This window comes from Coregonus lavaretus (genome assembly GCF_964263955.1).
Source record: "Coregonus lavaretus genome assembly, chromosome: 1".
NCBI classification, from domain to species: Eukaryota; Metazoa; Chordata; class Actinopteri; order Salmoniformes; family Salmonidae; genus Coregonus; species Coregonus lavaretus.
In genome coordinates, this window is record NC_139988.1 from 46,605,603 (window position 1) to 46,617,897 (window position 12,295).

Here is a 12,295-nt window from a genome sequence, read left to right on the forward strand (position 1 = left end):
ATTAGCTAGCAAAGTTTCTCAAAAATAGCTAGCAATGCCAACGTTAGCTAGCTAAAATCGGTGGCCTCCCCTCAATCTTAGCTAGCTAGATAACCTTATAGTGCATCTAAAGTCAATCTGGTGACATCAAAATTATGATGAAAGGTTTTCCTACTAATTATTTGCCTCCTTTTGAATGTCAATGTATTTCCAAGCTCCTGTAATGCACTTTTGATGAAATCTTCATCAGCGCTCATTGACGATCCATTGAGTAGAATGCTCAGTCAGCCATCAGTCCAAATGAACGTTAAAAACAGTATTGTTATGAAACATGCAAGTCATGAATAAGGTCCTTGGACCTTAAGGAGTAATGGTAGGCTCCTTAAGAGTACATCTTGGGCCAACTAGTAACATGACTGATCGTGAAATGATATTGACTGTTGTTTGACTGTTGTAACACTTACCTGATCCTCCTTTATATTTCATTCAGAGTGAAACATTAAACATCACACTTTAGTACGCATTCACCATCACAAGTACATGAAATGATATTGTGAAATACATTTTCATTAATGCTATTGAAATTGTCAAATTATTCCAATGTCTCGAGTACCATTTACCTGTTTATGAAATGTAGCACATTGATAGATATCAACTTTGAATAAGACCGTAATTGAAACTGTACAGCCTACGGACTTGATGTCAGTCTTCATTGGAGACTACCTGTGCTGGAGGTCATCTGCAAGATGGTGTTGGCAGGCTTAAATAATAAATGAATGTCAAATCAATTGCACTAAGTTGTTGTCCATGTTGTTTCCACTTCACAATAACAGAACTTACAGTTGACCGGGGCAGCTCTAGCAGGGCAGAAATTTGACGCTGACTTGTTAGAAAGGTGGCATCTTATGGCCGTGCCACGTTGAAAGTCACTGAGCTATTCAGTAAGGCCATTCTACATTTTACATTTTTGTCGATGCTCTTGTCCAGAGCGACTTACAGTTAGCGAGTGCATACATTTTCATACTGGTCCCCCGTGGGAATCGAACCCACAACCCTGGCATTGCAAACGCCATGCTCTACCAACTGAGCTACACGGGACTATATCTATTGCCAATGTTTATCTAGGGAGATTGCATGGCTGTGTGATCGATTTTATACACCTGTCAGCAATGGGTGTGGCTGAAATAATAGCCGAATCCACTAATTTGAAGGGGTGACTACATACTTTTGTATATACTGTATAGTGTATGTTCGCCCTCTGGTTGATATTGTCATCGGAACAACTTACTTATTTTTTAACAGACTCAGGGCTCTATTTTAACAAACCTAACGCAATGGTCAATCTAAGCGCTGGCGGTAGCGATATAGGTTCGGGGGTGTGTCAGAAATATTTTTGCTCTTTTCACAACCACAATTATCAGGGCAGTTGCTGGCGTTGGTGCAAAAGGGCTGGGTTTTGATGAATAAACAATTTGTGGGTGTGTCGATGGCTTGGCCCCTCACTGGCCAATCAGAATGTGCTCCATGGCTAAATATATGGTTGCTTCAAGCTGTGTATTTACGGTCTTTTATGTATTGCCTTGGAATCAACTCCAATTCCAATGTTAGTCCATAGTAGTTTGTTAAACGGCTTACAGAAACAAAATGTAAACCTATACCATCTTTTCTAAATATGTTAACTTGAACCTGTTTGCAGTCCACATTGTTCTAAGTAATTGCATGTTTTCAATGTTGAAATATACATAGCATTCGCACCTATATAGGGGCTAGGCCTACTGTAAATTGCATTATGCCTGAGCATGGACAAGATTCAATTCATTATTGATAAGGCCTAAAAACAGAGAGTGAATCATTCTAATCAAATTCTAAACAAAACGAAACAACAACTTGTTTTAAATAGGCTACACTTACAGGCACTATAATTGTTTCCCTGGGCATATAATATTAAAACAAATCAGACTATGGAGGGTTTTTACGCACATCCAAACTTTTCACAGTAGCTGGACAAAGATCCAATATAAAGAGAAAGGGAGCATGTCTACTAACCGTTATACTGCTCCCAAATACAGTATAATGTTTTATATACAGTGCCTTCCGAAAATATTTAGACCCCTTGACTTTTTCCACATTTTGTTACGTTACAGCCTTATTCTAAAATTGATTATTTTTTTTATATTCCCCAACAATCTACACACAATACCCCATAATGACAAAGTGAAAACAGGTTTTTAGAAATTGTTGCAAATGTATTAAAGAAAAAAAACTGAAATAGCCTATTTACATATGTATTCAGACCCTTTGCTATGAGACTCGAAATTGAGCTCCAGTGCATCCTGTTTCCATTGATCATCCTTGAGATGTTTCTACAACTTGATTGGAGTCCACATGTGGTAAATTCAATTGATTGGACATGATTTGGAAAGGCAAACACCTGTGAATATCGGGTCCCATAGTTGACAGTGCATGTCAGAGCAGAAACCAAGCCATGAGGTCGAAGGAATTGTCTGTAGAACTCCGAGACAGGATTGTGTCGAGGTACAGATCTGGGGAAGGGTACCAAAACACTTCTGCAGCATTGAAGGTCCCCAAGAACACAGTGGCCTCCATCATTCTTAAATGGAAGAAGTTTGGAACCACCAAGACTCTTCCTAGAGCTGGCGGAGAAGGGCCTTGGTCAGGGAGGTGACCAAGAACCCAATGGACACTCTGACAGAGCTCTAGAGTTCCTCTGTGGAGATGGGAGAACCTTCCAGAAGGACAACCATCTCTGCAGCACTCCACCAATCAAGCCTTTATGGTAGAGTGGCCAGACGGAAGCCACTCCTCAGTAAAAGGCGCATGACAGCCCGCTTGGAGTTTGCCAAAAGCCACCAAAAGACTCTCAGACCATGAGAAACAAGATTCTCTGGTCTGATGAAACCAAGATTGAACTCTTTGGCCTGAATCCCAAGCGCCACGTCTGGGGGAAACCTGGCACCATCCCTACTGTGAAGCATGGTGGTCGCAGCATCATGCTGTGGGGATGTTTCTTCAGCGACAGGGACAGGGAGACTAGTAAGGATCGAGGCAAAGATGAACGGAGCAAAGTACAGAGAGATCCTTGATGAAAACCTGCTCAGGACCTCAGACTGGGGCGAAGGTTCACCTTCCAACAGGACAACGAGCCTAAGCACACAACCAAGACAACGCAGGAGTGGCTTCGGGACAAGTCTCTGAATGTCCTTGAATAGCCAAGCCAGAGCCTAGCCAGAGACCTGAAAATAGCTGTGAAGCAATGCTCCCCATCCAACCTGACAGTGCTTGAGAGGATCTGCAGAGAAGAGTGGGAGAAACTCCCCAAATACAGGTGTGCCAAGCTTGTAGCGTCATAACCAAGAAGAATCGATGCTGTAGTCGTTGCCAAACGTGCTTCAACAAAGTACTGAGTAAAGGGTCTGAATACATATGTAAATCTGATATTTCATTATTATTTTTTATTTATTTATAAATTAACTGAAATGTATGGGGTATTGTGTGTACAGTGGGGGAAAAAAGTATTTAGTCAGCCACCAATTGTGCAAGTTCTACCACTTAAAAAGATGAGAGAGGCCTGTAATTTTCATCATAGGTACACGTCAACTATGACAGACAAATTGAGAAAAAAATTCCAGAAAATCACATTGTAGGATTTTTAATGAATTTATTTGCAAATTATGGTGGAAAATAAGCATTTGGTCAATAACAAAAGTTTCTCAATACTTTGTTATATACCCTTTGTTGGCAATGACACAGGTCAAACGTTTTCTGTAAGTCTTCACAAGGTTTTCACACACTGTTGCTGGTATTTTGGCTCATTCCTCCATGCAGATCTCCTCTAGAGCAGTGATGTTTTGGGGCTGTCGCTGGGCAACACGGACTTTCAACTCCCTCCAAAGATTTTCTATGGGGTTGAGATCTGGAGACTGGCTAGGCCACTCCAGGACCTTGAAAGGCTTCTTACGAAGCCACTCCTTCGTTGCCCGGGCAGTGTGTTTGGGATCATTGTCATGCTGAAAGACCCAGCCACGTTTCATCTTCAATGCCCTTGCTGATGGAAGGAGGTTTTCACTCAAAATCTCACGATACATGGCCCCATTCATTCTTTCCTTTACACGGATCAGTCGTCCTGGTCCCTTTGCAGAAAAACAGCCCCAAAGCATGATGTTTCCACCCCCATGCTTCACAGTAGGTATGGTGTTCTTTGGATGCAACTCAGCATTCTTTGTCCTCCAAACACGACGAGTTGAGTTTTTACCAAAAAGTTCTATTTTGGTTTCATCTGACCATATGACATTCTCCCAATCCTCTTCTGGATCATCCAAATGCACTCTAGCAAACTTCAGACGGGCCTGGACATGTACTGGCTTAAGCATGGGGACACGTCTGGCACTGCAGGATTTGAGTCCCAGGCGGCGTAGTGTGTTACTGATGGTAGGCTTTGTTACTTTGGTCCCAGCTCTCTGCAGGTCATTCACTAGGTCCCCCCGTGTGGTTCTGGGATTTTTGCTCACCGTTCTTGTGATAATTTTGACCCCACGGGGTGAGATCTTGCGTGGAGCCCCAGATCGAGGGAGATTATCAGTGGTCTTGTATGTCTTCCATTTCCTAATAATTGCTCCCACAGTTGATTTCTTCAAACCAAGCTGCTTACCTATTGCAGATTCAGTCTTCCCAGCCTGGTGCAGGTCTACAATTTTGTTTCTGGTGTCCTTTGACAGCTCTTTGGTCTTGGCCATAGTGGAGTTTGGAGTGTGACTGTTTGAGGTTGTGGACAGGTGTCTTTTATACTGATAACAAGTTCAAACATGTGCTATTAATACAGGTAACGAGTGGAGGACAGAGGAGCCTCTTAAAGAAGAAGTCTGTGAGAGCCAGAAATCTTGCTTGTTTGTAGGTGACCAAATACTTATTTTCCACCATAATTTGCAAATAAATTCATAAAAAATCCTACAATGTGATTTTCTGGATATTATTTCCTCAATTTGTCTGTCATAGTTGACGTGTACCTATGATGAAAATTACAGGCCTCTCTCATCTTTTTAAGTGGAAGAACTTGCACAATTGGTGGCTGACTAAATACTTTTTTTCCCCACTGTACATTGATGAGGGAAAAAAGCTATTTAATCCATTTTAGAATAAGGCTGTAACGTAACAAAATGTGGAAAAAGTCAAGGGGTCTGAATACTTTCCGAAGGCACTGTACATATTGGAACCATCTTACTGATCGCATTCACACTTCTCCAGAATTTGCATTTCATGCGCGCCACGGACGTTCTCACCATGAAACCAGGACAGTGAATCATTCTAATAAGTTAGGTTTTAATAAAATTCTTTACAACAATAAATGCATGTAAAATGTAATGATATCATAAAATCGCCAGCATAAAAAAAGACACGAAGCATTGCTGTTGACCCAGCCTTCGTTATAGTAGACCTAGGGTAAACGTAGCCTACGGAGGGCTTGTTTAAAAAATATATGAAATGGGAAGAAAAAAACAATTGTTACAGAAAAAAAAGTCTAAGTACGAGGTTCACCAGAATTCACTGAGGTTCTCATCTCTTGATTCATGATGGGCATGGACACATGTAGCCTACATCATGGAGGGTGTTTTACGCACGTCCAAAGCATGGCTAAAATTATGTAGGCCTGCCTACAATACATAGATAAAAAGGGAATGTCAGCTCACTGTTTTGCTCCTCTCCAACTTGATATTTGAATAAATCTTTGGCAATAAACATTTATTTCCAAGCAGTCTCACAAGCCAAACACTTTATCGACGATCTTGACGAGCTACTTGATTACATTGGGCAGGACAAAAAGAAAACAGACTTCATTGAGAGGAGTGGAGGCTATGCTTGGTTTTTACATCTTGTTCCATGCGCATATGGGCAGTGTGCGTCACAGCTGGATAGGCTGCGTTTCCGCTGTCGAAACTCATGCCATAACCAACTGCATTACCGCTAAAACCAGCTTTTGGTTGGTCTTCAATATCCCTACCATTTATTTGATAAGCAGTCCTTACAATAGACATAAAGCTTTCCTCGTTTACCACGGCAAATCTACTATGGCAATTTACCCGACACTTTGTATGAATGGAAACTAATGTTGGGGTAGCCTACTGTTATTATTTTATTAGTTTCCTGTTTATGCTATCCAAAAGTGTCTGGTATAGTAATATCTTATCAAGATCTGGGGTAAAATATCCCATATTTAAAATGTGTAACTAAATCAAGTTGATCCTGGGATTTAGTTATTTGTGCCAGAAGGGCCCTAACCGCTAGACCACCCCAGGCCACGATTGAACTCAATTTTGACAGTTATTTAGAAACCTTAGGATACACTTCACACTTGTATGTCGTAGCCTAGTGGAGTGGAGACCAATATCTATTTTGTGTTATTAAGCTAGATAAAGTTACAATTATGGATGTGTATGGCTGCATGTCAGATAAATGTTTGCACAATTGAATGTTGTAGTAATAGGACCTAGGCCTATACCGTTTGAGCGAGAGAGAATATTATTTTGATAGCAGGTCTGATCCGAATGGAGAGAAAGAGTACTGCTCATTTTCAAGGAATCACGAGGCTCATTTGAATTTCCTGATGCAACAGGAAAATTATCCGCGACAAAAGAGTGATCTAGTTAAAATCCAACATCTGTAGCATCACTGATTGCTAAGCTTGATAAGCTATAGCTGCAGTAGATTCAATGGAGTGTCCATAATTGTTGAGTTTTAAAGTGTGTGGTCCTGCGAAATAACAAGAGAGCAATCAGGAAGATTAGTATGCAGAGTGATGAGTCTGCATTGTTTCACTGCAACACACACAAATGTACAGTTCACACACACACACACACACACACACACACACACACACACACACACACACACACACACACACACACATATTGCTCAGCATGTGCTTTATTGGTTCTTATGGGGTGCAGTTAGAGGCAGACCGAGTAATTCATATTTTTATGTCATTTAGCAGACGCTCTTATCCAGAGCGACTTACAGGAGCAATTAGGGTTAAGTGCCTTGCTCAAGGGCACATCGACAGATTTTTCACCTAGTCGGCTCGGGGATTAGAACCAGCGACCTTTCGGTTACTGGCACAACGCACTTAACCACTAAGCTACCTGCCGCCCCAATGTTTGCAATCCATCAGTGCTAAATGTAGCCTACAGTAGGGATGCTCTAATTGCTGTGTATGATAAAACATGATACGGATCTACACACGCACTCAGCACACACGTCAGCTACCCTTGAGTTTCTGAAAATGCACATATGTAAATATATGCACAGCTAATTGACCAGAGTAACCTAGCGTTGCTTTTTTTAGTGTAACATTTTTAGTGTTGATTCAGGAGTGAAATTAACTCGAAGTGTTAAATTAACACTCATTGGTGTAAAAGAACCCCAGCGTTTGTGTTAATAACCAGTTGAACCAAAACCACGCACATCATGATCATATTTCCCAGCATGCTCTATTGCAGGTAGATTTTTTGAATTGCTTGTTTCAATATCTATGTTTTTGCATGTACATTGATCGATTGATTAATTAATATTATGCTACTCAAATATAAATAACATAAATTTTTCTAAACTAATCCAATCTGTTAGTTGAACTTATTTCACCCGTTACTGAAATGGTTGTTCCAGTTTAAACAGTGGTGGAAAAAGTACCCAATTGTCATACTTGAGTAAAAGTAAAGCTACCTTAATAGAAAATGACTCAAGTAAAAGTCACCCTGTAAAATACCACTTGAGTAAAAGTATTTGGTTTTAAATATACTTAAGGATGAAAAGTAAATGTAATTGCAAAAATATACACTACCGGTCAAAAGTTTTAGAACACCTACTCATTCAAGGCTTTTTTTTGAGTAGGTGTTCTAAAACCTTTGACCGGTAGTGTACTTAAGTTTCAAAAGTAAAAGTATAAATCATTTCAAAATGCTTATATTAAGCGAACCAGACGGCACCATTTTTAAAAATTATTTATTTACGGATAGCCACGGGAACACTCGAACACTGAGACAAAATTTACTAACAAAGCATTTGTGTTTAGTGAGTCCTCCAGATCAGAGGCAGTAGGGATGACCAGATATGTTCTCTTGATAAGTGTGTGAATTGGACCATTTTCCTGTCCTGCTAAGCATACCAAATGTAATGAGTACTTTTGGGTGTCAGGAAAAATGTATGGAGTAAAAAGTATATTATTTTCTTTAGGAATGTAGTGAAGTAAAAGTAATTTTTACTTAAGTACTTTACACCACTGAGTTTAGATGCTTTAGTCTTCTCAACCCTGGCAGTCATTCTGAATGCAGGTTATGGGTGAATGAAAATTCAAAATGTTGGATATTCCCACTCTGGCTGAATTCCATTAGGAATTGCCCAAGATTTGGCAAGCCAGCATAATGTGACTTGCAGGCCTGATGTGGCCCGTAAACCATGAGTTTCAGGCCACTATATTAGGGTAAAAGGAGGCCCTCAAAATAAGGCGTTATGAAATACATATTGTATTGTCTTAAATAATTGTATTTTAATGATAACATATTCGCTTAGGATCTCATTTGGTGAAGGCCATAGGACTGAAAACAAATGAAGGCAAAAACCATGTCTCTGTCACTAACAAATACAGTCATGGGTGGTAACAATTCACTTGAAAGGCAAGGCACACTGGGAAATATGCAAATAAGGCTTTACATCAAGCAGGGTGTTAATTTAATACTGAAAGTGTGGACACTGGAACAGTTAACACTGGAGAATTTGCTGTGTGTATATGCATATGTCCTAGCGTCCTGTCCAGGGGGTTTACTTGTACATCAAACTGCCTCACGCTGAAACAGGAGATAGAGTCCTGCCCCTATGGGTCATTCTGGCTCGGACAAGGCTTACTTACTTCTTACTTATACGTCCAGCAGCCTTGAGGGAAAATGTAGTGGCATAAGACATAAGGACATAAGGCATTCATGCTGCTTGGGAACTCTGCTGGACTCTGACACTGATTCAATAAGGCTTGTAATGAAAACAGAGTTCCCCATAAAATAGTGTTTATAATCCTACAGTCCATCTTATCCTTTGAGCGAGAGAGAGACACCCACATGCGCCCACATGCACACACAAGGGCAGTAAGGCCAGTGGCGGTATATCCTTACACTCACCAGGATGAGCAGACAGTGGGTGGACAGATCCTGATGGGCAGGGATTGTGGAGAACACTGACAGGACCAGACAGCCAAACACCAAGATGAACCTGGGTGAGAGAAACACAAAAACACTACATTAGATAACACATACACTACCAGTCAAAAGTTTTAGAACACCTACTCGTTCAAGGGTTTCTCTTAATTTTTTATATTTTCTACATTGTAGAATAATAGTGAAGACATCAAAACTATGAAATAACACATATGGAATCATGTAGTAACCAAAAAAGTGATAAACAAATCAAAATATATGCCTTGATGACAGCTTTGCACACTCTTGGCATTCTCTCAACCAACTTCATGAGGTAGTCACCTGGAATGCATTTCAATTAACAGGTGTGCCTTCTTAAAAGTTAATTTGTGGAATTTCTTTCAATGCAGAAAATTTCAAGAACTTTTAAAGTTTCTTCAAGTGATCTCCGCATGTGTATTTCCCACCGTAAAACATGGAGGAGGAGGTGTGATGGTGCTTTGCTGGTGACACTGTCTGTGATTTATTTAGAATTCAAGGCACACTTAACCAGCATGGCTACCACAGAATTCTGCAGCGATACGCCATCCCATCTGGTTTGGGCTTAGTGGGACTAGCGTTTGTTTTTCAACAGGACAATGACCCAACACACCTCCAGGCTGTGTATGGGCTATTTTACCAAGAAGGAGAGTGATGGAGTGCTGCATCAGATGACCTGGCCTCCACAATCCCCCAACCTCAACCAAATTGAGATGGTTTGGGATGAGTCGGACCGCAGAGTGAAGGAAAAGCAGCCAACAAGTGCTCGGCATATGTGGGAACTCCTTCAAGACTGTTGGAAAATGAGTAGGTGTTCTAAAACCTTTGACCGGTAGTGTATATCACCTACAGATAATACACACAAATACACATGTAGTACACACATATTTACTGTATATATCAAGGAAAAAACTGCAGACACAGAAAACTATCCCTGTTTTCACTGTTTCCTTAAACCCGTTCCTTGCACTATTAGTGTGTTATGGCAGGGATAACTAGATTCAGTCGCGGGGTGTTTTTTTCTGGAGCGGATGGTCCGGGGGCCGGAACATAATTACAAATAATTTGTAGACTGCAAATTGACTGCAAGAAGCCAAACAGATATAATGTTTGACTAAAACATAATCATTTCAAACCTTGCTTACATTTGTATTTGATCACGTGTCTCTCTATTATGGGTGGGAATACTTGGGAACAGATTTCTTAAATTAAAATCACTTGGAGCTGATTTCCTGGTGTTTTTACAGTCTTTTATGTCCAAATAAAACCACCTGCGGGCCAAATTCGGCCAGCAGGCCGCCAGTTGGGGAACCCTGGGGTATGGGGATCTTTCACGCTAAAGTAATGAGGTGAACAACAGTGGAGATAGAAATAGATACAGAGACGGAGCTGTAGAAAGCAGCTTTTGTTTTTACACTGCTGCTACTCACTGTTTATTATCTATGCATAGTCACTTTACCCCTACCTACATGTACAAATTACCTCGACTAACCTGTACCCCCGCACATTGACTCAGTACCGGTACCACCTGTATATAGCCTCGTTATTGTTATTTTACTTTTTATTTTTTACTTTAGTTTATTTAGTAAATATTTTCTTAACTCTATTTCTTGAACTGCATTGTTGGTTAAGGGCTTGTAAGTAAGCATTTCATGGTAAAGTCTACACCTGTTGTATTCGGCGTATGTGACAAATACAATTTGATTTGATTTGAATCTTACAGAGTGGAAGGAAAATCTGCTGTTCAATTCCAGATGTAGGATCTTAATTAGATCACTCTTTTGTTGCTGAGAATCTTCCTCGCTCAGATGAGCTCTGTGATTTACATAAATTCACTGAAAACCCATACTAACACACGGTTATATTAACAACAGTATTGCACTTTTCATGTAGCCTACTTTTGGTCATCTAATAGCCTAACTACTGACAAAGCAACATTATGGACTAAATGTTCAAATCCTGTTGCTGCAGGATTCATTTGCTGTGACAATATAGGTGAAATTAAGATCCTACACCTGTAGATGTTTATCCAGCTGAACAAGCAGTTGACATAGCATGGAAGTATGAGATGATTGGACTGTGTCAAACTATTTTTTTCTCTTTCTTCATCTCCTGCTCATCTCCATCTTTATTGCTGTCTTTTCACCCCACTTCTATATCTATTTCTCTCTAAGTAAATCCACTCTGTAGCTGGTACAGGATTTTTCATTTGCAGTAAAAAGGCAATTTTCCATCTTGTCAAGAGTGAACAAGATGCATGTTGTTATTATCTTTGTCTGATGACTTGCTCATCTCACCTTCTGCTGTGTGTGTGTGTGTGTGTGTGTGTGTGTGTGTGTGTGTGTGTGTGTGTGTGTGTGTGTGTGTGTGTGTGTGTGTGTGTGTGTGTGTGTGTCACTCTGTATTCTTAAATCTTATCTAATCTCCACATAGCTCTGGGGCTTAACGTATTAGTTGTTGTTTCTGTGTGTCTGTGTGTGTGTGTGTGTGTGTGTGTGTGTGTGTGTGTGTGTGTGTGTGTGTGTGTGTGTGTGTGTGTCTGACTGTTTTTGTCTGTGCAGTATGACGGGACAACAGACAGCAGGGATACTGCTGGAGGATGATGCTAATAAGTGGCTTGGAGAGAAATGCACTATTTATTTACCTTTGTGTTGTGTCTCCACCCATAGAGGACATCTCTCACCCCTCACCCCTCCTCCCCCTTCCCTCTCTCCCCTCGCTTAGTCCTCTCTCCCCTCTCTTAGAGCTGAACTGACCCTTTCTTCTTAGATGGTTATTCATAACATCATTTATTTTCCATGGGATTAATGTGAAATATTAGGGTGAGTAAAGGGCTGTCGGCGGGCCACTCCAGGCTGAGTTATACCTGGAGGGGGAGGTGAGTTAGGGCATGGTTTGGACCTAACGGCCTGGGAACATCTGGTTTTGATAGAGCAGCAGACACTAACAGGCCTTTACTGTCAGACAGGCCATGCATGGACACCAGATCCACTCCCAGCTGCTGCTGCTCAGAGAGCGAGAGAGAAAGAGAGAGAGAGAGAGAGAGAGAGAGAGAGAGAGAGAGAGAGAGAGAGAGAGAGAGA

General features: G+C 40.8%; 1 protein-coding gene across 1 annotated transcript in view; it reads right to left on the reverse strand.

Moving 5' to 3' along the window:
- LOC311135016 (potassium voltage-gated channel subfamily KQT member 5-like) overlaps positions 1-12,295 on the reverse strand; it is a gene marked incomplete at both ends in the record, with an annotated part of 171,845 nt that overhangs the window by 22,523 nt on the left and 137,027 nt on the right. Inside the window, one exon of the mRNA XM_084168853.1 lies at positions 9,159-9,249. Within this exon, the coding sequence (XP_084024979.1) occupies positions 9,159-9,249 (91 nt within the window). The remainder of the gene's footprint in view (positions 1-9,158; positions 9,250-12,295) is intronic.